The 26,667-nt window shown below is 42.0% G+C and overlaps 2 protein-coding genes across 4 annotated transcripts in view; one reads left to right on the top strand and one right to left on the bottom strand.

Moving 5' to 3' along the window:
* The window catches only part of LOC131467675 (low-density lipoprotein receptor-related protein 8-like), a 69,522-nt gene extending 56,784 nt beyond the window's left edge, over window positions 1-12,738 (top strand). The window contains exons 12-18 of one of the 3 annotated variants that reach the window (XM_058641724.1): window positions 727-845; window positions 1,410-1,549; window positions 4,646-4,787; window positions 5,604-5,756; window positions 7,026-7,328; window positions 8,919-8,987; window positions 10,393-12,738. In XM_058641724.1, the coding sequence (XP_058497707.1) occupies window positions 727-845; window positions 1,410-1,549; window positions 4,646-4,787; window positions 5,604-5,756; window positions 7,026-7,328; window positions 8,919-8,987; window positions 10,393-10,736 (1,270 nt within the window). In that variant the 3' untranslated portion in view covers window positions 10,737-12,738. Of the gene's footprint in view, window positions 1-726; window positions 846-1,409; window positions 1,550-4,645; window positions 4,788-5,603; window positions 5,757-7,022; window positions 7,329-8,918; window positions 8,988-10,392 lie in introns of all 3 variants that reach the window. The other 2 variants (XM_058641735.1, XM_058641716.1) reach the window with 2 other exon arrangements.
* Window positions 12,739-14,785: 2,047 nt separating this feature from the next.
* On the bottom strand, window positions 14,786-26,014 carry LOC131472917 (KN motif and ankyrin repeat domain-containing protein 4-like). The gene is made up of 10 exons (XM_058650411.1): window positions 25,721-26,014; window positions 21,340-21,416; window positions 19,738-21,237; window positions 19,516-19,591; window positions 18,776-19,093; window positions 18,502-18,586; window positions 17,515-17,734; window positions 17,267-17,409; window positions 16,171-16,371; window positions 14,786-15,391 (listed from the first exon to the last, which is right to left on the bottom strand). Exons 2-10 carry the CDS (start codon window positions 21,356-21,358, stop codon window positions 15,299-15,301), a joined length of 2,655 nt encoding a protein of 884 aa, XP_058506394.1. The 5' UTR covers window positions 21,359-21,416; window positions 25,721-26,014; the 3' UTR covers window positions 14,786-15,298.
* Between the last annotated feature and the right edge of the window lie 653 nt (window positions 26,015-26,667).

The raw sequence follows: 26,667 nt of genomic DNA, 5'->3' as shown, positions 1-26,667 counted from the left end.
AGTGTCACGTACAAAAAAATGCTTATTGCCTTTCCTATATGCTGCCATTTTATATAAGACTTAGGTATGTCCTGATACAACTATTTCACTTTCGATATGATCTGATACGATATCAGCACGAATCATACATACTTTAATTACATATTTTGTAGTGTGGAATGTTAGAATAGGCTTGATCAAGTAATATTACTTAAACAGAGCAACAGTAGGTATGAGAAAAACTGACCCATTTATTATTATTAACCAATGGGTTACATAAATTTTAACCTTCAACATAAGAATATTCAATGTTTTGCCATGTTAATTTCATACAGTCTATGGTTAATTTCATCAGGAGGAAAGTACCAAGTGCTAATGGGGGTGTCTTTAGAGAACACCCCCCTTGTTTTCACTATTTTGGATTAGCCCAACCCACACAGTACTCGTCCCGCAGGTTGTTTGTGTCTCTGTGTGGCCCTGTGATGGACAGCCGATCTGTCTAGGGTGCACCCCGCCTTTTCACTCTATGTCAGCTGAGATTGGCACCAGTGGCCCCCGTGACCCTCATGTGGAGAATAAAGCGGTAGAAGATGGATGGATGGACTTTGACAGAAGGCTTAGTGTCTGATGGAACTGAAACAAAGCACCACCTGCTGCACAGAAACTTAATTAATTCGACATCATGGCACTGCAGCACTACTCCAGCTCTGGGTTATAACACAATTGTTTGTATGTTTTTTAATCCAGCTTTATGTACTGGTCAGACTGGGGCACTCGAGCCAAGATAGAGAAGGCCGGGATGAACGGCGTGGACCGACAGGTGCTGGTGGCTGATAACATTGAATGGCCCAATGGCATCACACTAGGTGAGAGGACAGAGCTTTTCTTTCACCTCTTGTACTAATGTGTTAATTTACCTTCAGCAGAGTCCTGAATGGAGCTCATGCTTTCAGTTAAATCATTATAGGTAATTGTCAAATGTAATTGAGATACTAAGGGTAAGTGTTCAATGAAAACAGCAGACAAAATGGATGTAGGTTATCACTTTTTTTTTATGGACTGATATTTGAAGTGTTTCAGAGGTAATGATTATGTCGTTTACACCACTCTTAAAATCCATAGATATCTGTATTTCATTTTAGTTGCCTCTTAATGACGAAACACTTCTAAACATCAACGTGAGTTTGGTAGTACTAGTTTTGTTTTTTCTTTAATTTCTTTAATTTGCTTATGGATCACTCTCATTACTGTTCACAAAGCTCTCCCCATAAAGCACAGACACACAGGGGAACGTAGCGTACACATACTTTGTGTTTAAAAGATCTTGGTTGCTGCTGATACCTTAGAGGACTTGTGACGCCTGGATGGGCCTGCACAATATCAGGCAGGTGGTTTTAGCGTCTTTGCTCAGGCATGTGTGTGTTTCTCAGACATGGCCAACAGGCGTCTGTACTGGGTGGATTCAAAGCTGCACCTCATAGCCAGTGTGGACCTGAACGGAGCGCACCGCAGGACGCACATGTCGTCTGCAGAGACACTGGGACACCCGTACGCTCTGGCTGTTTTTGAGGTACGTGTATACACGTGTGTGTGTGTGTGTGTGTCCCTGCCTATAGCACAAGACAGTTGTCCATGATATCATGTAAGAGCTACCACAACTCATCATATCGTCATCTCTCTCATTAGCCTGTCAGGAGCCTACGGTGTAACAAGGAGTTTTGAATGTAATCGCTGTTGATTTATCCTTTGCTTTGTGTGTGTGTGCATTTTTTGAGGATTAAAACCTAGTTTTAGGGTTTGGGTTAGTATTATGTTCATGTTAGTTCAGGGTGAGGTTTAGGATGGTGAAGGTTAGGGTAAGGAGGATAGGGAATGCATCATGTCTATGAGTGTCCACATCAAGAATGCAAAACCAGCGTGTGTGTGTGTGTGTGTGTGTGTGTGTGTGTGTGTGTGTGTCTTCAGGCAGAGCAGACAAACACAAGCTGAGCATACCAAATAGAGGACAGCTATTAGGAAGAGAGGGCAGCCCAACACAGCAACACACACACACGCTCATGAACATAATGCATCCCCTCGCCCCACTTTCCCAAAATGTCTTTGCTCCTCATGGTTTATGTTTTTGGCCACAAAGATATAAAAAAGAACGCACACACACACATTTTCTCTTTTAAGACTTGCATCGACTTCCCTTCATTTGGACGGTCTACCCAAGGCCTCATCCCTAACCTTTAACCTAAACACAATTCAAATGAGACTACTGGTCCTGACAAGAGTTTATGTCAGGTCCTAAATAGGTAACAAATACAAGAACACACACACAGTGCTATTGGACTGAAATTTGGTCCAGCGCCAAGCGGTCAAGTAAATCTTCCACCTTGTGGTTTCTGTTCTCTCTGTGAACATTCTCTTTTCTCCCCCTGCTGTGTGATTTGCAGCTGCAGCAATGCTCCAGCCAGCCTCAGGCGGGTGGTAATAACATCTCCCCGGTGGCCATGTTCCCCAGTGGCACCACTCTCACGGGGAACTGGTCTCAGTTGGAGCGGAGATACAGATTTCTCTTAGCAGCAGTACATTTGTACAAGAATTCATTATTGGGGGGAATCCACTTAGGTTTATATTGCATCTGTGAGCTCAGGGGTCATGAAACTTGCCAAGGATGATTTATTTAAAAAATAAACAAGATCTGATCTTCCCTCCTGTGAGCAAAATAACTCGCCGGTCATATGTCGCAGTGTAAAATTATTTCACCATCAGTAAAATATTATAGGTATTCGAAATATTCATGTAAACATTTATTTAATTTGTATTTTACGTATATCCATTTAGTCAAAATTATAACTAATCATTATGCAGAACATCTCAGTTCAGTGCTGAACAGTATACTATTGGATCTGCCTATTACAGCTTATATTATATTATATTATATTATATTATATTATATTATATTTTATTGATCTGATATATATATATATATATATATTGTCCGTATGTTTTGGACTCTGTTCCCTTATTTTTATGTTGCTTTGCAGCGTGTGCAGTCGTGGCCTGTCCTGAAATAGTGAGGTTTCCTCTGAAGTGAGGTGTAGCCCCAGCAGCCAGTTTGATTTACATTATGCGGAAATGTTAATATGGAAATATTGATCAATAATAATGATGGAAGCACAGCAATTTTTCATTTACCAATCGCTCTTCTTTTTCCTCATCCTTTTAACCAAATGAAAATAGCCGTTCAAAGCACAACCTTGAGACTTTTTTTTAATATGAATTCTCTGTGCTGTTAGTCCAGTGGCAGTCAGAACTGAAGAGCACCTCACAGCAATGATGATAAATGCCCTGTGTGGTCTTACACACAATCGATCTGGGAATTCTCTGCTCTCTGGTCTGTTAGGAGCACAAGGTGACCTTCATGTCATGTCCCGGACACAAACCTTAGTGTTAGTGAATGCTGCCAGGTCGTCGTATTCTTCTCCATGTCACATTACCATCTCAATCTGACTCAATGACTTAACACAAATACACACACACGTACACACACCTGTGTAGCAAGACAAATTGTCCTGCCACTCACCGGAGAGTAGCCTCTCGTCACCAAGGCAACCGCAAAGATACCTCCTGTCTGCAATTGTCTCTTTAAACTGTTGTGTAAGTAAACAAGGGGAAACATAGGAGTGTTTAAAATGTCCCACTGAGCTGCTGTACTTTGATCTACTGTAAATAAGTTGATGTTTTGTTTATTTTATTTTTTACTTTTTTTACATTTGAAGACTTAAAAACTACTAAGGATGTGCCAGACACCGAAGACAAAGGAGTAAATCTTCTCCTGGAACGTTTAACTGTCCCATTTATCACACCCCTGCTGCTCCAGCTAAATAAAAACCTCATGTTGCAACTAAACCTACATGTGCATTTCAGTCACATCGGCATCCCATCACATTTGCAGCAAAATTCGAGTGAGCGTCTTCTGACTGCCACATAAAACAGCAAATTAAACAAATATGGATCAGCGCGTTATTCACTTGCCCTAATTCTTCTAATTTTTTTTTTCCTCCTGTAGTAAATTAGGCTTGTGCGTGCTGTTCCTGTTATAGCTGAATCACTAACAGCATCTGGACCTGTGCTATCTCCTCCAGCGTGTCTCTTCTTTCTCTCTGTGTTTAGATCATTTGTCCCCGGGCTTCTTATCCGTCGCCTGCGCTCGTTCATTCACCCATTTTCTGTCAGCTGAACATAAAGACATTCATAAAGACTCTGTCATGTGGTCATTAGATCTAAACGCTAAGCGTCATAATGACTAACAGTCCAACAGTCAACCATGTTGTGGACATGGTTTAAATAGCAATGACGCACAAGTCCGTGTAATTTGAGATCGAGAAATGTTTCAAATCTCTCCAAATCAAACATCAAGGAAAACAAATACCTTGTAAAACTAAGACTCTGATTTTAACTCAAATGACCTGGAGCATCTAGTCTGGTCATTACGGGTCCAGTCAGGGTTCACGATTCATTTAACCAAATGTATGAGGCAAAATGAAATGGAATCAAAAATGCATTAAATACTATATGGACAACTGTAATTAAAACCAAGCTCACACACAGTATATCATTGTACGTGTTTTGTGTCTGATGTATGGACTCATGTTAAGACCTTTCCCTTATTTGTCAGGATCGTATTTACTGGACGGACCGAGACAAGGCAGCCGTCTTCATGGCCAACAGACTGACTGGGAAAGACCTTCACACACTGGCTGAAAACCTCAATGACCCACATGACATTGTGGTCTTCCACCAGCTCCGGCAGCCACAAGGTGTGTGTGTGTGTGTGTGTAACAGTGATAGTGTGAGCCAGTAATATCTCTCTAACCATGTCTCCTTCGCGGGTCCAGGACGACCCAGGTGCATGAATAAATGATAGTGAGGCTTGTGACTGTGGCAGGTTGATCAAAGCGACGGGAGCCGCAGTGCATTTGCTCGGCTGTCAAATCCCTGCTTCTGACCCGGTTTCTCTGACCCTCTTAACAGGACAATCGAGATTTGAGTCCCGACTGAAGGGAGCACTCCATCATGGAAGGCTCTTCTGTCTGTGTGTGTCACTTTCCATTTTCTGTCTCGACCTGCCTGACGTCACCATCTTCAGACGTTTCCTGCGTTTTCTAACTTGTACATAAAGCTGGAATAGACGTGTTATTATGATGTTACAACTGATTGCTCAGTGTAATTTTGATTTAAAAAAAACAAAAAAAAACACATTTTCATGTTATGTTGGTTGTAAAATCATGAATATAAAAACATATTGCAATTATTTTCACAGGCATTGCAATTGTGATATGTTTCACACTTGTTACAACTGATTGTTTTTGCATCTTCTTTTGCATTTCCATAATAATAATAAGAAAAAAAAGAATCAAAATCATGAAGATTTGACCTTTTTTTACATGTTTTCCTAAGTAAAGAGTAAACTTACTGGGCCATTGAATGCCTGCAGAACCAGAATTCAACATCATTTGGGAACAAGCGACGGCAGCAACTTTTTTTCTGTCTTTCTCTGAGCAATAATCTTATTTACATAAGCTCACTGTGTAATTCTTCATGTCGCCTCTCTTTCTCTCTGTCACCGTCTCCAGGCCCCGACAGCTGTAATCTGGGCAGCGTGGCTAATGGAGGCTGTGAGTACTTGTGTCTTAAGGCTCCGCAGATAACGGAACACTCGCCCAAATACACCTGCGCCTGCCCAGATGGACAGGACCTGGGGCCCCATATGAGAGGCTGCGTGCCAGGTGAGCGTGTTCATGCTTTGATAATTGATTATTTGGTAGTCATTGGTGTATATACACTGGTAATTGAGGGGTATTTAGCAATCGATGGCGCTTAAATGGATTTGTTGGGCGAAGCGCCACAGTGCTTGCGGTGCAGATAATGTGTTTTTGCCTCACTTATAAGCTTTTGCTTTTTTCTGTGTGTGTGTGTGTGTGTGTGTGTGTCATCAGACGGGAAAGTTGATGGATTCTGGCCAATAAATCACAGCGTTAAAAACAAATTTGATCTTCAGTGGAACATCAAAGGTTTTCTATGTAGTGCAATAATGATTTACTTGAGATTAACAACATTTATTTCAAACAGAGGAAATGTAATCGCTGCTAAGACACTGCATTTGACAAGGCTGGATGAAAAATAATGAGTGTCAGTCAGACAACCTTGCATGCATGTCTTCTATATAGATTTTATTACCAGCCCAGCACAAGATGACGTTTAATTAATTCATTAATTAATTGATGTTTTATATAATAGTCTGGTAATAACTGAGAATAAATGCTCCCTCCCAGCAACATACGGTAGATATTGAGCTAGAAAAGATTGTTGCCAAGCAACACATTATATCCAAGAACTGGATTCAATAACATGGACCACTGTGCAAAGCAAAACACAACTTCTCTGGAACTAATGTGATATGAAATGGGATGGTGTTGCTTTATTACATAGTAAATGGTGTTGACGACGTGTCACGGCAGAGAGAGGACAACTGTGTGAACACATCCAGTATCAGTTGTATTTATGATAATTATTATCAACCTGTCCTGGACGTCTGACCTCCGCAGGCACAGGAGTCACCTGAGGATGCTGTTGTAATGTTTTTGATTTATGTTGTTTTCTTTTGGTTGATCTTATCAAACGATTCCCCCCATTGTATCATAAATCTCTGTTGATGAGAAATGACCAATCAGGATTTTCTTGGTCCTACATCACTCTGCAGGATACTGCATCTAAATGTTTTTCCTCAAAAATAAATTGAAATGTTCTTTTTTAACGTTAGTAGCAGTGACGAGCAGGCGGTTGTTTCTTCTGACTGACACAAATAGGCTGTGCTTAGACAAACTAACCATGACCTTTGGCCTCACGTTGAAGACCGAAATGAAAGAGAAGTGAATGAACATATTTCTCAAGATGTCCAAGTACTAAAACACTTCCGAGAAATCCTTCACACTTCCAATAAAAGCTCTTAATTTCAGTTTTCCTTCGCTGTCGTGTGCTCCTTTTCATTCCAGCAGTGCCGAAAAACAACGCGACACCGACGTCCACACCGCCTGTTGGGCTCACACCTGGCAGTGTTATCAGTGCTACCGCTGCAGAAGACTCCCCTCTACTCTCAGTGGGAGCGTCGCAGGCGGACGCCACCCCCCACTTGACCCCTGCTCCTTCTGAAGCCCCAGATGCCCTCACACCGCTCACACCTCTCTCCGCGCTCAAGCCCGTGTCGTCACAGGAGTCGAAGGCGCTCGTCTCTCATGCGACAGCTACAGCTATGGTCGTGTCCACCACAACTCCAGCGGACAGCAGTGTCTCACAGCACTGTAAGTGTCCTGTTTATTCAATTGTTTTATTATCTTCGCCACTCCGGAAACTGCACGCTGATGGACGTTTTTATGAGATATATGAGATAATAAGTTGAGCATGCGTGCGAAAGTGAGTGTGACTTATCTATATTTTGGCACCGTGATGGACTGGCAACCTGAACCCTGTCTGTTTCATCTGGGATTGGCTCCAGATAATGGATCAAGGGAGATTCAGATTTCAAGATTTATCACTTTTATTTTGTGTATCACTTTGGGATTTGAGTTCTGATTAGTGCACCGAGGGTGGGGGCCAAAATCTCATGGAAATAAGGAGCTGCATGAAGGCAGAGTTACATTGTCTTTATACACTGAGTTACAATAACAGGTTAAAAAAGATGATGTAATATGTGTCATCCACGTGTATATAGAGCTTCTGCTATGTTTTATACTGAGTTTGTCTTTGAAAATCATAAAACATACCTTTTTAATACTGTAAATACTCCTCTGTAGTCAACGTAATACCAGGACACTTTAGTTAGAAGCAATTTTGTGACAGATAGAGAATCTGACACTGTTAGAAAAATCCTTTTCATGTTTGTTTATTTGGTTGGAGACCCACACAGCTTGTGGTAAAGATAGGCGAGAGGACATTATGTATGGACTCATGAGTTAACATTTTTTCTCCTCTGGTTCAGACGTTTTTGAGAGAAGTAGTGAGGCTTTTTATGTTTAGTAACCTCCTACATTAACGATCTGTAGCTCACTGTGTTCAAGTCTGCTGGCGACCTGGGTGCCACGAGCCGCGTTAATGGGTGGGTGTCGGACCAGAACACTGAACCAAAACATCTTCTGCTGCACACAAATAAACATTTCAATTGTGTAAATTGTCTCTGAGGATTTACCATTGTCATTTTATGACTTATATAATACATTTCTTACTTTCATACATACACATCCAAGCAAGTACAACCTTCCCCTGCCAGAGACTCTTACTCAGGATTGCACTGGAGCGAACAACCTCATTGTCACTGTAATGATGACATTAAAGTGAGATATCTGCAAGACCTAACAGCCAGGCTCGAATTTCTTTTATTTTTTTATAATTTTTTTTAAATAGAAGTGATGGATGTTACCTTGCCGTCTATGGAAATGTCTCCTTTCCCTCCATAAAGTGAGCTCTGTGTGGGCTGCGGGTTGTTGCATGTGTGCGAAGGCCATGCAAGCTTTTGTGTAAATGTACATAATGCACTCTAAATGCGCACGTTAGCGAGTGCGTGGTTCATAAATGAGTGTGAGCTGTGCGACAACGTTGACGCAGCGGAGATGGATGGAGTGCGGCAGGTCATGGGTGCCGTGTCAAGGTCGCAGTTAAATGCAAACCAACTCATCACTTTTTTCCACTCGCCGCTCTCATTTTCATTCCAACCTCTCTGTATCTCTCTTTATGAAACTTTATCTCCCTTCTCCTGCGCGATTTCCCTTCCTTGCTTATCTGTAAGTCTATTTCTCACACATTTTTTTTTTTCCATCCTGTGAGCTTTTATCCTCTCTCGCGATGCCGTGTTTCCCTAACTCCCTTTTTTTTTTCCTCATTTCGTCTCTCTACAGCTGGAGGTGAACATTTCCTCTTAGGCGAGAACCTGACAGTAGCTGTTCTGGGAGTGGTCATACCCATCGGTAAGTCACCTGCAGCTTCTTTGTCTGTGTTTCTGTCCACAGTAAAGGCCAGCTGCTGTCCACCTGCTGGCCACTGTGTGTGTGTGTGTGTTCTCTCTTCACACTGACCCTGCTGTGGCAGGATGAGAGAAGCCTGCCCCAAAGGTCTTTCTCTCTAAGGTTTTCTCATTAGTCATTTTTCTGTGTCCGACATTGCTGCCACATTGCATTATCCACCTCACGCTGTGTTATGTTTGGTCCTGCTACAGCCAGAGGACTCTTTAACAGTAAACCTTTCGTCTTTGTAGTTTAACACACTCTATTGCAGTTACTTAAAGCATTTTCGATCTTACCTCTAATGGCAAACGCAATCCGCTCATATGCAGTTTATGCTAGACGCACCCGTTAAAGGGGAAACAAAAAAGACTTGAGAGGGAATTAGCTTCCATGTTTTTCCCCCTTCTACTAAAATGACCACTGATGCTGCAGAATTTGATTACGTAGCCCATAAGTTAAGCTCCATTAGTTTGTCAAAACACTGTGAAAGTTCTCCACGTTTCCAAAATGGGTCTTTTTAACAACAAACAAAAGGCAGTATACAAACCAGTGAATGATGCATGGAGAAGATTATAAATAAAGAATCAGCCTTATTTAGTTATGACAAGGCAGTGATAGTTCATTCCTAGCTACTGTAACAATGATTTCCAACAGTTTGATTAAAAGTGTAAAATTGCTTTAATCCAGTGAGCAAAAGGACGCTGTCGATAACCTAAGCCTCATCTTTGATAACCATCTTCACTTATCTGGAAAATGCTATTGTAAATTATTGTTTTTATCCGCTCTTTTAAAAAAGTAGTTCTTACCACACTGTTTTGATTTAACAGTGCCTTTTAGCCTTGTAATGCTTGTGTATTAGAAGGAGGTCAGTAAGTCGAACAGCTGCGGAATAAAACACTTTAAAGGCGGAAACATTAAAAGACTCATTTCCCCCAGGAATATTTTCTCTTGGGTAAACAGAATGTAAATAAACGTGCTGTATGCGGAAGATATAGTTGTGGAGTCGTCTTGTGTTAATCTACAGTTTGACGCGTGGACGGACGCGACCTGCGTGACGTGTTAGGAGAGCAGGGAGATAAATCATCAAACTTTGAATTGTGTCACTTTTAAAAACACAATTCCAGAGTCAGGCCACTAATGATTTGTGGAGCTGCTGATTTAGAGTCAATCTTTTGATTGGGGTTTGACCTTACTTTGACTTCGGCTGAGCAACACACACACACACACACACGCTCCCCTGCCCTCTCTGTCCCTCGCATGTCCAATGCTGCTCCTCTCTGTGCCTGTCATTTCATGCCATGGACTCGTTCTGCCTAGTTAACGCCCCCCCTTCCCATCCCCCCCGCCACTGTGTGTTAAACGCATGCAGTTCCTATCGTTGCCACAGTGGTTTTTGGCCTGGTCTGCGCCGGAGTCTACCTGGTGTGGCGTAACTGGCGGCGCAACTCCACCAAGAGCATGAACTTTGACAACCCCGTCTACCGGAAGACCACCGGCGAAGGTGAGGAGGACGAGATCCACATCGGCCGGACTGACGCCATGGGACACCACGCGCACCATCACACGTACCCGCAGGGCCTCAGCATGGGAGTCGTGGGAGCAGGGAGTGGCACCTGCCCGCAGTTCATCGCCCTGCCACTTGGCGGCAGCATGCCCGACCCAGGGACTCACTGGTACACGGAGCAGCCCATGCTGTCCACTGCTGCGAAGTGAGCCACAAAGGGACGACTTGTGGAGACGACGGCCGCTCAGGCACACGCACACACACACACAGTGAGGTCACAGGTGACTTGGACCGAGACAACACGCAGCCGTTCACAGCTGTGTACTGTGCCAATCACCATTTAAAAAACCAGAGGAACATAATTCTTAGTATTAGTAATATCATACCTTTTCTCCGGTAAATGCTGAGAATGGAGACCAGATCTATTAACGTGCGTTTCTGTCGCTGATCCAAGCTGGGATCTCTCACTGGTTCCTGCTTCGGGTCGTATTTTACTTAGTGAGGTGTGTGCCGTGTGTTTTATATTTTGTGACAGGGCTAGCGAGAGGTCGTGTTTTGTCCTTGATGTACTAATTTGGGCTCTGTGCTATTTCTAGTGAGGGCTCTGGGAACATGTTGTGGAAGGAGCTCTGAAAATGGAGCAGTACCTGCGTTGATGGGACAATCTGTACAGATTCATATCGGAATCAAACATAAGTGTCACCGTCTTTTGTAGTTGACGTCGTCCCGTTTTTTTCTTTTGTAAGATGGTTTCGTTCTCTTTATTGATTTTAAAGAGAGGTGACGACTCGTGTTTCGGCCTTTCTTTCAGGTTCAGGGGCAATGTGTTGACATTTAGCAGTTTTTTTATTTTACATCTAACATGTCAAGATTTTGGGAGAAAATGGCCATGAGCATACTTCAGAAGAGTCTGAGAGGGTGGAGAGAAGTGGATTTTATGCTCCTTAAATCAGGAGAAGCAATACGATCTATAGTCGACAAAAGAAACATCTCGTTGTCATAATGTAGTTTCATCACCTGATTTTGACTATGCACATAAATACACAGGAGGAGCGGCGATAACCATGTCACGCTGTTCCGCAGTGGACAGAAGACAGTGTGCACTTGCCCTCTGAAGACACAAACAGCATGCATAATTGCTCGCCAACGGACAATGCAGCCATTCATTGTTCCCGGCAAAGACTCACACACACATTATGCATGCACGCATTCAGCAATAGGGAGCCACATTCAGTGGTCCTTCTCTTACTCCTCCTGCTCCTGCTCCTGCGATGGCAGACAGTTGTGGGCAGGGCCATGTGGGAGAGTCCAGCTGGTGTCTGCATGATGACGTCACCGGTCATGTGACGTGACTCTGATGTAGAGAGCGGGTCGGAGGCCGACGTGTCCCATCAGTGAAGATGTTTAATGCTGGTTTAGTCCTGACATGTGGTGGTTTAGTGCTGTGACTTCTTTTTTAAAAAAACCTGAACATTCTAGTGTGTGTGTGTGTGTGTGTTTTCATTATTTGGCATGTGAGTTCATAGCCACAGCCATATTTGAAACAGTTTTGTATGCTCTCTGTTGCACAACCCTCTTAGAATGCCTTCTGTATCATTCATTGCATGAAAGTATACAGTGTATGATGAAGGCCTGCATATGTAGTGTGTGACTGAGTGTGTGTGTGTGTGTGAGACACTGTGGACAAGCTCTGAGGGTGCTTTTTAATTCATTGATTTGTAAATATGTTTTCATAAGGTTTTTTGATAATGTATTATACAAATATGTAAAGGCAAAGTTGTACATAAGATTTTAGATAAAGTGTCGACAGGTATATTAATTTATTTGTATGAAGGAGAGCAATGTATTCCCAGATTGTAACTTTCAATTATCCACCAAAGTGATTTGTGTTGTTTCTTGCTGTGCGTCATTTACTGTTCTTTTCTCTGTCACACATTTCAAAACAACAAAAACAAACTCATCCACTCTTTCCATCCTCAGTGTTAATGAAGTGATTGGTTTTGGTTTTGCCTTTGTTTCCTTTTTTTAATTTTCCTGTTTTGTTCCTGTTTTTTTTTCATTATTATTATTTGAAGGACAGGGATCAGCCAACTACTGTACATGCAAAGAAATACTGTAATAAGACCAAACTGGTTTCACTTTTTCATTCTCTGTAATGGATTGCTTTTGAATATCTCTATATATTGATATATAAACTGACTGAAAACTTGCTGAACGCGTGCCGTGTCATTTTCGTCGCAGTCACAGACGCCAACAAGGAGGAAAAGCTGTAATTCTGAACCTCTGTGTAACGTTTGCAGAACAGTGGCCATTTTAATATTTTATACAAGTCATAAAAACAAACTTGGCAGACAACTGGTCAACTGGTGAACATTCTTATTCTAATAATTGTCACAAAATAGACTCAGAGTCAAACGGATTTTGAACTGTGATGTATTTCCAAATTTGAAATAGTTTTCCCGTGTGTGTGTGTGGGTTATCTCCGGGTTCTCTTGGCTTCCTCCATTGGACAATCTAAAGAGTGTGAGAGTGAATGGTTGAATTGTTGTTTGTCTCTATATGTGTCCCTGTGATGGACTGGCGATCTGTCCAGGGTGTACCCACCTATATCGCCCTATGTTTGGCTGAGATTGGCACAGCCCCCCCCCCCCCCGTGACCCTCCTGTGGAGGATAAAGCGGTAGAAGATGGATGGATGGATAATTTGATCGGATTGCCTATAGGTTGTCCTGGAAAAAAAAGGATATAAGACACTCTATATTGCACATTCTTATTCCTCTGTATGTACATTTTAACATGAAAACATGTACAAGAAACTGACAGTAATGACATTTTTAGCTCTATATCCTGACTTTAATCTTCTTCTCTTGTGTTCTGCTTATACTAGACCATGTAAGGCTTCTGCAGCGAGGTGTGTGTGTGTGTGTGTGTGTGTGTGTGTGTGTTCTATCACGTATGAATTATTGTTCTTCATTCGTAAAGGGGATTTGTGTTTTATCTTCATTCATAAGCTTCACCGTCATACTTTTAAACGGATCAGAGGATGTGGTTCACATTCATCATCAGACGGTGTATATAAATCCAGTCCATCGTGGTTATTAAATGGAGACGAGGCAACGCCTTCACACTGTTGAACCGCAGCCCATTAGGAAATGATGGCGTTATTAAATATATTTTATTAATCTGCCTGCAGCAGAGAACGGGAGATTGCAAACGTTCACACATAAGCATAACATGTCTGCCTTTATTCACTGTGGTGTGAGGGTCTGTTGTGTTGGGGGATGGTGCATTTATTTACACCTATAGATCTATGTGGACGCGGCCTGTGCACACACACACACACACACACACACGAATGCATGAATCTCACAGTCAATTCAAAGCACAGTGTTTTATTTTAAGTGTAAATAGAATGTGAGCGCTCTCAGTTTTATCTGAGGAGCTGATTTCATGGTCATTGCAGCATCAGGGCAGTGCAGTGTGTGTGGCGGCGAGAATATAATCCTCTGGGGAAATGAGGTGTCTCTACTCTGTCCGATAGAAATCCAGCCTCCTCCCAGTCTTAATCTCTTTTTTATCTCACAAACATCATCTCAAATCTCAAATCAGAACAAATATTGCTGCGGAACAACAAAAATGCAACTGGCTCGCAATTTAGTGGGTGTCATGTTTTTAAATTTCAGAGGGATTAGATCTAATCCCTTGGATGTGATCATTTCAGAATTCCAGATTTGTATACGGTGCTTAACAACTGTGTTCGACCACCAGACTTTCAAAAACTTCAAACTAACAAACTGAATTCACCTTTTTATACTCAAGCATAACATTCAGTCACTTCAACTCATTTTTATGTTCAGGAATGCAAGTAAATAATTATAATTTGAAATTTGAATCGGGAAATAATAATGTGCTTTATTATTTTTTTCAGATTTCTTTGTAAAACAGTAAATCTGAAAACTCATGGAGAAAAATAATAATCATATTTTAGCATTACAAATTAAATGAAATGTTTTGTTTAAGAGCTTCTATATACTGGTGTATTAACCATTACAGACACATAAAAAAGTAAGGTCTTCAGCGCTGTACATTGTTGGTCATTATATGAGTGTTATCAGGCAGTTTTGGAAGAGCAGTGCCCCCTGCTGGCCACGTTTGTTACAACAGCAACAAAGCTGACCACTGAGTTATCAGTTCATTTTGAGATTTCCACCACTGTGTTCAAGGATTTGCATGTTTAATAAGAATACACGTTATTATGTTCGGTTTTAAATCATTTTATTAAAAACAAACGACATTGACATCAACTATCGAAATCGGTTGCTTTAGATTTGCCTCTCTTGTGCACGGCATGCGGCATTTAATGTTTACTTTGCATTTCTTTGTATATTTTGCACTCCTTTTATTCAGACAGTGTTGTGCTGCTGCTTTACATTTTCTCTATAAACAGAGAGGCACATGCAAACATTTTATTTCATAAACACATATTTCTCTGTATAACTTTCAACATATCCATGCGAGCCAAATCAATATACACACGCAGTAAAATAAATACATGTTTTCCATTGCATATGTTGAAAATGAAAGCTAACAAATAAGTCTTGTTGTTATAATGACGCCGTCCCATCAGGCCTTTGCTTGTGTGGCAGAAATGCAGGATTCGGAAACGGCATCATGCAAGACGCATCTCAATCGGAGCAACAATGCACAAAATAAAAGGAACTGTGAAGTTCCTCAGAATCAAAGTCTGCAGATTCTGTTCCGGATTTCCCGCTCTACAGGACTCGAGCCTTAGCGTGCGCCTGCAGGAGGGCGGCTGTGTCGGTGTGCGAACCTTGCATGGCAATGGTGATGGCAGTCTGACCCCGCTGAAGGACAGAAAGAAAAGCATGTGACACATAGAGCAAAAAGGCTGGAGAGACGGTGGATTAGTCCGTTGATCAAGTTTTTACATTAATCTTCTGACTTTTCCCTCTTATGCCACCTTGCGATTGACCCTTGTTGCTATTGTTTTTACATAAATGCTAATATAGCAAATCTGAGCAACATCTGGGGCCACAAACTGTAGCAAAGCAATAACCTCTGGTGCAGCTTGAAAACACAATAAGGCTATTATTGAAAATATGCTGTAGAATCAACACAGGGCACCAGTGTTTGGTGCACTTTTTTCTTTTTTCTATTAAAGCTACTTTAAGGCAGACTGAGAGAAAGGGAAAAAAAGAAAAAGTAAAATATGCAAATGCTTGCTCTCTTCGCTGCCTCCACACACTCACACACTGGTAGATGAGTTACTGTTTGAGGATTAGCTGATCTCAGCCCAGGGAGATTTGTTTTACTGTAACCCTGATTAATCCTGGGGAATAGCTCTTGTGCTGCACTCAGACTCTTCCTCCACCCACGTGCACACACAGCGTGAGTCAAAAACATGAAAGCTTTCATACACCCATGTGTCCTTTTGTGTTCCGTTATACACAAAATATAGAATATTGGAGGAGAGAAATCTACTGAGGGTGCTGCCTGTGATGTGAAATAAATATAAATTGTCCAATTACTTTTGCTCCTTTAACTCCAAAAATCTGTGAATCAGACAATGCTGACAAATCCAGGGAGAGTGAGTCAGGCTGTGGAGGATAATTTGGGGCTTTACCTTGTTAGTGAGGGTGAGGTCACACTGGCTCCTCTCCAGCAGCAGCCTTGCGATGTGCGTGTGTCCCCTCTCTGACGCAAACATCAGCGCTGTGGTTCCCTGGCTGTCCTGAATGTTTGTGTCGGCGCCGCAGCTCAGGAGCAGGCGGACCATCACCACTCGACCGTGTCTCACCGCCAAGTGCAGAGCAGTTTGGCCCGTCTGTTTGGAGAGGTGGAGGCAACGGAACAAAGAGAGACACTCGACTTACTGTCGCTCTGCAGAACCCGGTTCACAAGTGTAAAAAGTATGTATAAAAACAGGGACTCTCAAATTCCCCACAATAACAAAATGATGCCTTTTAAAGACATAATGTTATTTTCCTTCAGAGCCTAGAAATTATACAGCTATTTATTCATCACTATCACCTGGCAACGAATGCTTAAATCATTGTGTAGTATTGTTAGATGATACAAATCTTCCACTTGTAAAGCCTCACAGGCTGCTGGGAGTTAAACTTTCTTTTAAACTCATGACAACTGTTTATTTTCTGTTGTTAACGCTCTCTTCTTTCTTTCTTTTTAGGTCCTTTCATAAGTGTAGAGTACAATACGGCACCATGTTACACAAATCCATAATTACTTGTGAGACACTTTTCATGATTGGAAAGGAGCAGTGAGAAGAATATCATTGTTATTTATGTCCGCCCCTAACTTAAACTTACAGTTAGCTACACCCTCATCTACACCATTGATTGCATCGACAACAACAAAAAAACTTAAACAAGCAAAACAACCCAAAGTTAAACATCTCAAACTTGAAGCGTCCAGCTCGAATTTCCAATGCATATTTTATCATTTGTTTCTCTTCATGCATTTTTATTTTAAATGAAAAATATTTGTACAACCCTTGAAAATTCCAGGACGTGAACACCTTTAAACATAATTAACAGTGTCTCTTTAAGTTGCAATAACCCTGATTTAAGAAGTAAAATATTGGTATGTTCTCTAAATTCAGCTTTACTAATGATTACTTCAACACAATAACTAAAAACTGTGTGATTAGCAAGTCAACTTTTTTTTTTTGAATCACTCAGAACTTGCACACGTTACTGTACCTGACTGGAGCGAATGTTAATGTTTCCCAGCTCCATGATCTTGCGCACCACTTCCATGCCACCAGGGCCATCAGGAGCGGTCAGTGAGGCCAGCATCGCTGCTGTGTAGCCAGCGTTGTTCTGAACGGTCACATCACTCACGCCTGGTGGTACAAAGAAAATATAAAAAAAAAAAATGTTATATATATGAACATTTGTTTTTGATATATCAACATTTTTGCACACATGTTGCAAACTGTCACCCTTACCCGTGTCCAGCAGCAGGCTGACGATGCTGTAGTTGCAGTGGGACACGCTGTAGTGCAGCACCGTGTTGCCGTTGTCGTCTGCCAGGTTGACGAGGAAGGCCAGCAGTGAAGGTGTGGCTTTCTTTACCTCTCTCAGGTACGTAATGACCCTGCTGGCTGCTGAGGCCTCCTCTGCGGCCGCACTGAACCAATGCTGGAACAACACGACCAGGGCCATCCTCTGTGAAGAAAGGTGGGAATGTATCCTCTGATGATGCTTTCCGACATGAATGTATCCAGCAAAGTTTAAATTACAATCTAAAAAAGTCAGTGTCCAACCTCCACAAACATTGTTTTGGATTAAAGTGATGCAAATATCTCTTCTGACTTTGTCACAGGAAAGTGTGATACTAACCACCACCTTTGAATGAATAAAACCTTTGCTAAGTACAGTAAAATGTTACTGTTTAGTCACAAAAGGTAACAAAACAAAAACAAAACAGTTAAGCTACATGGTTTAAAACCAAAATAATGAGCTTAAAGATGTTAAAATGCCCCCAAAATGCTCAACCATATTAATTGTGTCAATGATATTGTTAATATTGTTAGAGCAGCTTCAAGATAAGCTGTAAATGTTTTATTCGGTTTTTTTTCGCCTTCTTATCTGTTGTTGGGTCAAAGTTATGATACATTTTATATTGCATATTTAAAAAAAAGTTTTGCAGAAAATAGAACATTTTTATTTTATTTTAGTTCATTAAAACGAGCCAAGCTTTTGAACTGTGACGTATTTCCACATTTCACAAATTCAATCAGATTTTTTTTTTTAAATGTGAGTACTTTTGCGCAGCTATGTTTATATAGTTGGTGAAAATTAAAAAAAAAGTTATAAAAAAGGATATAAGACACTCTATATTGCACCTTCTTATAGCCTCTATATATACGTTATAACATAGTAATGGAAATGCTCTAAGGTGTTCTAAGGGTTAAAGTCTGTGTCACACATACCATATCATCATTGGGGTTATCCATGTTTTCCATGTGGTCATTGAGGAACTGGCAGGCAGTCATAAAATCTGCACTCACAGTCTCCCTAAAAGAGAGGAGCATAAATGTTTGGTGAACAATAGAAAGAGACAAAAAAACTATTGCAATAAATACCCATGAAATTAGATAAACATGAGTTATAGGAGCTGCTCACATAGGAGTGAACCTCACAATCACATTTCACATTCCATTTCCCAAAGTGACACTGATAAGGCATTAGTTCCGCTCGTCTAACCTGCACCCTGGGGTTGTTTCAGAGCCGCTGTTCCTCTCCATCTGTTCTCCTGGAGGTTTTGGTTTCGTCTTGGCCATTTTCTGTGTAGCGTCAGCTTCCACAGACTCTACACCTCCATCTGTCTGCCCCAGTCCTGTTCCTCCGAATGTCATCTGTGCATCGGAGGTGATTTGCCTCTCTCCCTCCATCCCTCTCTTCTCCGTGGCTGCATCCACCTGGGCGGCAGCCATCTCCCTGGGCCCGGAGCTGCTCTCCCAACACTGGATGGAAGTGTCATGCACACCTCGCTTCCCATCTCCACCTGCAGCTGTTTCATGTCTTTATCGGAATGAAAGAAATGAAATGGGGCAGGAAATTAAATGTCACATCACTGTCAGTGTTTGGAAAATGTTCAGGAATGAATTGTAAAGCTTCGGTCAATCGACGTTATCTCCCACCATGTTGCAGCAGGAGCATGGTCGGCAGTTTGGAAGAGAGTATTGATATCTAGTGAAAGCATCAAAGAGGACATCGATCCGGACAAAATGACCTGATTACAACAACCAAATAGATTTTTATGCTCCATTCTGACATTTCTAATTTAGGATGAAAGGAAATCTCATTTGAGGTTTTAAAGCTGTAACATACATCATTCAAATTATTATGTTTTGCTCTGTCATAACGATGTTGTAGTATCTTAAAAACCCTCAAGTTCAGTTCAGGAGCCCTCACTTTTTAAGCTTTAAGAGTTGTTTACTAACCCTTCATTTAAAAGCCCAGAATCTTGGTTTTTTGACATCTGGGAGCATCCATCTGTCTTCATGATGGATTTAGCGGCTTCAGGAAAAGACAGAAACAGAGGACACGCTGAACAATCCACACAACTGATTCACAGCCTTTTAATATTCAACACTTGTTGGTGTTTTACTTGGTGCAAAAACAGATTTGATCAATCATTACTTTGATAGAATCCCTGGCAGTACCTTTAGGAGGAGTGTTTTCTCCATCACTCCGTCCATGCTGGGTGTAGTAGGAGGCGAGGACGTCAACGAGTCCCACCATCTCCTGCTGCAGGGAGTTGACTTTAGCATCTGGGTGTTTTAGAGGTTTACCTTCCTCTCTCAACTCACTGTCTACACACAAACACTCCCACTGCTGACCCAAGAGCCGTTTTATGTTCTTTATGTGGTGGACAATAACTGCTGTGTCTGCAGCCAAAGCCTGTCCATGCAGACTCATTTCAGTACACGTCGAATCAACTACAGAGTCTTGCAGTTGACTTCTTTGTCCATTTGTGGGAACAGTTCTTGCACTGCCAAGTACGTCTGGGATTCTGGAGGAAAACACTTGAGTATATTTTGGTTCAATGGATCTCACCACTGTCTCATCTCCATCCTGGTCAACCACCACCCTCTCTGCCCGGACCCACACCCCGGGGTTCTTAGTAAGATGTTGTATCTTTTCATCTTTCCTTGTGCTCTCCTCCTGCTGCTCCTTCAGTAGACCTAAGGTCCTCTGGAGCTCCAGGTCTGTTTCGTGGAGCTTCTGCTCTAGCACAGCCACCTTCGCTTGCAGGGATGTCACTGTCAGCAGCTCGTCCAGATCTGTACTCGTCCTCCACTCATGGGTGGAGTTATCCTGACTGACAGTGTGATTTTTAGGAAACATGACATGACATTCATGCCGAGGCCTTTTAACATCCATGGTGCCATAGCAGGACATGGTATGAGGGTCTGTGGTCCCATTCATGGAAGTGAAGTGCACATGTGGATTCAGGAGTCTTTCTCTTTCCTCTTGGAGGATGCAGATCTGAGCCCTAAGTTCTGGTATGACCCTCACCTCCATCTCCAGCTCCCCAACACGTTCCAGGGCCTCAGTCAGGCGCCTCAACAGCCCTGAGCAGTCCCGGGGTTGAGAGCTGTCTGGGGAGCAGAAAATGTCTTCACAGGAGGTGTTTCTTCCTCCCAGGTGATCCCTTGAACTCCTGAGGCTGGCAGGGTCATCCGTGGACTCTGAGCTCTGTCTCAGTATTACTGTGAGAGGCAAACTGGAGGCTCGGAGCAGATTTGGTCGAATGTGTTCCCCTAGCGGTTGCTCGTCAAACTCCTTGATCCTGGCCTCCATCTCTGTCAAGGATTTGAGACCCGTGGGAGAAAGTGGTGACCTGTGATCACATGCCGAGGAAGTGTAGCTGTGATGATGAGCGTCTGACAGACGAGACCTGGGGCCAAGGGCTCCAGTAGATCCCCAGAGGGTTGGGTGATAGCCATTACCAGAAGGGTTGAGGTGCCTGGGAAGAGTGCTTGCCCGGAGGCCTTTGCTCCGGCGCTGGATTGGGACTCTTTTGATGGTATTGCCTTTCTCTATGTCATCAACGTATTTCAGGAAGTCCAAGTCAAGTCGAAATCCATAAGGGGTTTCTACTGAGTAAGGTGGCTTCCCTTTTAATCCATTCTCCTTTGTTTTATGAAGTGAGATATTTCCTGTAAAGATTAACACAATCATTTGGTACCCATCATCATAAATGTCCAGTTTGGTGTGTTATATTATGACATTTTGTCATGTCATGACATGGACCTTCTTACCGTTTTGTCCTTCCATCATTGTTTTATTCAGTTCTCCCAGCAGTTGATGTCACATTATCTGGTTGCACATTTGGTATCTGAGGAGGAAAATAACATTTAAATAACAATAAACAAAATAGAGCAAATTATTGAGACACATATATGGGTATTTTTTAACTAGCAATAGAAGTGATTATTGAGTCACTGCTTAATAAAATAATGGACAAGTAAACGAACAACCATTTTGTTGACGGCATTCCCTCGAGTTATTCGTTTTTTTTTATTGGAGTCTCTATCTCAATTTAATGAACAACAATAGTCCATTTTTTTGCTCTCCATTCATAATCTCCCTCACATTTATTCCCCCTCATGTAGCTCAGAGCACAAAACACAAACATCCAATTACACTCGAGTGCTGTCTCTCCCTCTCTCTCTTCTTTGCTCTCGTTCTCATTTCGTTTTTCACACACTGTCACTTCATTTCTTCCCTGCACCAGGCGGCGATTATTCAACACTGGCAGGCCTGATGTTCATTTGATTACAGGTCTGCCATCCAGGAGGAGAGCTGAAAATAGCATGGGATGGTTTAACCCAGCAGCAATGGCCAGCAGGGCAAAACATACTCCTACAGACTTAAATACAGGCAGCCATTGTTCTGACTCACTACTTTCCTCCCGCCCATATCTCCCTTTGCTTCCCACTATGTCTCCAGTCTACTTTCAGACCTGTGGTTTACTTTTGCCGAACTGTCTCTGACTGTAACCTCCTCATACTCCCTTGTGTTTCATTCGCTTTTGTACTGTGTGTGGATTCAGCGACGACTGAACTCTGCCAATCGTCCAACGTTTCTTTTTTGAACCGTGTCTATACTCCGTGTAGTCACGTAGTCAGTCAGTCTGTCAGTGTCTCCTCAGCCTCCTCTTGGAGCGCTGCAGCCACAGAACCACAGGCCCAAACAATGTCAGCTATGCAGTAAACAGGCAAACACCACCAAATGGTCCTGGTGGGAATGTTATCTTCCATCATTCACACACTGACTGATGACCAACAATATACAGCAACCCATTACTGACAGGGATATACACACACGTGCATATATGTACCTTTAATCTCAACCCTGCAGCTCTGTCTGTGTACATGGTACAAGACAAGATCCCAAAATCAAGGTAATTAGCTTTCTTGGGAGTGAATGTGAAGTTGCCGTTAAAAGGAATACTTCACCGATTTACATTTAGCTTTGTATTACTAGAATAGGGGTAGTATTTTTGAAATATTGTGTTTTCCAACCTCAGTTGAAGTATTCCTTTAAGCGTTGCACACTGTTGTGAACCAATATTGTAAGGTCATATGTGTGGATTTGTCCTCTACATCTGCCCTGTTTCTCATTACACATCAACAGCCAATACAGTATACAGTGAAGTTGTCAAAGTTCAGTTTCAGTTCAATAAAATAAGAATTGTTTAGACATGGTCACATGATTTAAGTTCCCTCTCGGCGTAAGTTCTGTTGTCCTCACAGAAACCCATGATGTGAATTAAAGTGAATACACTGAAACTGATCCAGTATACTGTATATGTTGTTATACCAGTGTGGTTTTAAGATGTTGAGAGGAATCTTTCAGCACTCTGACAGTCTGAGAAGTCTATGTATAGCCCATGTGGGTGTATCTCCAAAGTGTCTGTCAGGAGAGGAGACGTGCGTCTATGTAAAATGCTAATAGAATGTATTGATTTAGATTGACATATTCTTCACAGAGGCAGAAACTGGGAGCATGAAACTTCCATAGGCCTTTTTTTTCTTTTTTTTTTTTAGGAAACGAGTGACACAGAAGCTATTCTGCCTCTGAGTGCCATGCAGGACAACACCTGTCACTGCAAACATGTCTCTGCTGGACACACTTCAAAAGAATCGCCGCACCCATTCTTTCATGTTTGTGCTTTGTAGTAAATAGAATTACGGTCCAGCAGATGCTGCCACTGACCAGTGCAGTTTCTGTGCTCTCAGTTTTTTTTATATTAATAATTTTTGATTTATGTTGTTGTTTTTATGTCTCTGTTTTGTCTGAGAAACAATGTAATTTTGTTACATTATCTATATGCAGCGTCCATCTGAAAAAAAAAAAAGCCTCTGTCAAGTAAAACTATCAGACAAGGAGCACAGGGGCGGGTGGAGACTGTGTTTTTTTAGGCACACTCCAAGGTGTTGCAGCTGTCTCAGTGTCTGTTTTAAAGTGTTTAAAATGAGTCACTTCCTGTGTGCAGTGCAAGAATATCGCTGGGCGACACCAAACCTTAAAACTGTTATACTAAGAGACAGAGTAGTGCGGAGCTGACAGGCTTAATGAGTATTGTGTGAACTCAGCTGACCTATAGTGGACATTTGTTACACACTTCTGTTTGAAAGTCAAGTTTAAATTAAAACGGTGGCAATAAAAGAAAGATTTACTTTAAATCATGCTGTATATTCAATAAGAAACAACAGCCTCTAACTCTGCATGTGTGAGTATAACCATCTTGGATTTGTGGAAATGTTAATTGACACAGTTATTTAAAATGTTGGACATGACAATTGTTTACTTCCACACTACCTATTTGCAGCCTTCTCTCGCACACACAGACTGAGAAGCAAAGTGCAGTAGCCCACATGTTTCTTAAATACAAATATAGAGCCTTACACCCTTACATTAGCTCCCGACCGTGTTACCACAGAGGAAACAATATAGCACAGTTACGGTTAGGCCACTGCCAGGAGTCAGTCGTTGCATAACTCTCCACATTTCTGTGGCATAGGTTTTAATTGTGTGCGCTTAAAAACAAAAAGCCCACCTCACAGGAAATGCAGGAAATGTTTGCTTCCACCCAAAAGCACAGTGTGATGCTTCATCACTGGAGGAGAAGTAGAGCCTCAGTTGATGTGACTACGTTGCTTTATTTGACTTGTTTTGAGAACTGTGGACTCGGCCAATGTATTCTTCCTTTTCCACACAGATCTTTAGGCTGCATCAGCATAAACCTCATAATCACAACATCTTCATCCACAGCATTCTTCCCTAAAGCCACAAATTAGACTTGTGACAGCAAGTGGTGACCTCCCAGCGATGCAATGATAAATGCTTCAACCTCAAACAAGGACAAAGAGATCACTTTGGGTATGCAGCATTGGCTATGAGGCATATCTACGAGGAGAGACGGGCAATTTTGAGCCTGTATTCTTGTCTAGTCCAGACGTTTTTTTTTCCTTGAATTTTTCCATGAATTTGACTTTTCATTTTTGTGCCAACAGGTTAAAATGACCTTGAATGACTTGTATTTTCTCCAGCTTCAGTTGTACTTTAGTGAAAAGATGGTGGGCATTTGTAAACAATTTATCTTCTAAACTCCCTTATGTCGTCAGTGTATTATATGTACATCTTTCACTATGCTGATGTTAGCATTTAGCTCAATGTACACATAGGCTCGCAGAGCTGATGATATAATCCAGAATTTAAGACCTAACATGACTTGTTAGGTCCATTATTTCCGTGCTTTTTTACATCTTGCTCCCATCTGTTGCTACAGTACACTATATATATTATGTACAAATGTTTCCCTGTCTCTGGTCTGTTCCCGGAAAAATGATTCCTCTCCTCCACTTTTTTGGCTGTACAGACTGTGGTTTTTCCAGTGCATAACTCTAAAACCCCGTCTTCTGTTCAGAGTTGATTTAGAAACCAAAGCCAACTGCTTGGACTCCAGCTCCCTTTTCCTCTTTTCGTTCTTTTCTGTCTGATTCATATTTTTCATTCACTGTCTCCACACGTATCCCATGGCGATCTGTCCAAGTTCTACGGGTCTATCTTTTTATTCAGCCTGCGTTGGATCACTGGGATTGGAGTTGTCCTGATCATATTCCAATAACAACAGAGTCAGAGTTGCATTGAGGCATCTAAGCCTCATTGAGTGGTGTGTGTGTGTGTGTGTGTGTGTGTGTGTGTGTGTGTGTGGAGCCAAAGCTCACAGGATGAAGCAGCTGCCACTGGCTTCATGCGAGAAAGAAAGTTATGGTATGTTAACATGACATGGTTAAAATAAGAAACTGTGCCTCTTTGGGTATGTGTTCACGTGGACATGTGTGTTGTTGTTGGCATCCGTGCATTTCTGTTCAGCAAGTGTAAATACAGAGTTAATCAAATGCTAAATGGAATTCCACGTTTAGTGTTTAAAAGGCAAAAAAGTTATTTCCCTGAGAGACTGTGAAGTCAGCGCAGAGGTTGTCTACACACAATTTGTTCAATCACTTTAAAGTCAAATGACTTTTAGATGAGATTTTTTTTTTTTGTTTTTTTTTTAATCAAAGGCATTTAAGGTCAACATTCAGCATCTCTTGATTTGTGAGATGATATAAATACTAAATCAGGGCTTACCTTGACATGTGTTCAGCAGTTTCCCCCACTTTGGAGCTGATGCGAGGGCGTGTTTGCCAGACAGTTCACTTCAGTCTGTTCTCAGTCCAGTTCAGCCTGTCTGTCTGTCTGTCTGTCTGTCTGTCTCATGAGAAGGCAGGGAGGTACTGTGAGGGAGAGTGGCATGCAGCGGCTGTTTGGTAAATGCCAATGTGCAACCCCTGCCATAACACAAACCCTGCTTGCTTGTGTGTAAAAGAGTGCAAGCAGGGAGGGGCGTGTGAACATGCCTGTCTACAGAATCCACTGTCCAACCAGACTCACCCACTGAGTTGCTAGACATGGAGAACCACGCCCACGCCTCCAGACAGCAGCCAATCGGAGCAGAGGAGGTGTTGCTTGCTGTGAATGACAGCAAATCTTCTGGTGACAACCTGTCAAAATATGGAGCCTAAGGTATGAAGCAAGAGAAAGTACGAGAGTCAACTTACTGTGTGCCATCCATAATCACCCCCAGGCAACATGGGTGACTATGTGGTGCCTCATGAATCTCCCCATGACAGAGTGTAACCCTGTCCAGAGCCATGTGGTCTTTTCCCTCTATAATCAAATCAGCAGCTGCGGAGGGCGCAGAAGGCTTTGTACCATCCATGAGGGTTCATGCTCAGTAAATACTTTGGATTTGACATGGATCCTCTTCCAGCCCACTGCCAGCCTCTTCCTCTAAATGACCGCTATCATGCTGGGAAAGCCCATCATCTGCTTTGACAGTGAAAGTCAACGGCATGCCTGTCCCATATCACTTCATTTTTGGGGAGAAATAATTGGAAACGTGGGTCTGTTGAACCTATAATCTGTCCCATGACTTAAAGTATACCAACAATTACTGACAATTTTATAAATATTCATGGTCTTCAGATGGTATCTGCAGGAATCTTTGTGATTTGTGATCTCCGGGCTTTTCCATT

The sequence above is a fragment of the Solea solea genome, chromosome 1 (genome assembly GCF_958295425.1).
Source record: "Solea solea chromosome 1, fSolSol10.1, whole genome shotgun sequence".
NCBI classification, from domain to species: Eukaryota; Metazoa; Chordata; class Actinopteri; order Pleuronectiformes; family Soleidae; genus Solea; species Solea solea.
This window is presented reverse-complemented; position numbering and strand designations above follow the sequence as displayed.

Bases quoted from the DNA above. Each gene is read 5' to 3' on its own strand.
- LOC131472917 (XM_058650411.1), bottom strand. The intron at 19,094-19,515 runs GTTAGTAAACAA...ATTCCGATAAAG, and splicing joins TCTGGGCTTTTAAATGAAGG to ACATGAAACAGCTGCAGGTG. The intron at 18,587-18,775 runs GTTAGACGAGCG...CCTCTCTTTTAG, and splicing joins GAAACAACCCCAGGGTGCAG to GGAGACTGTGAGTGCAGATT.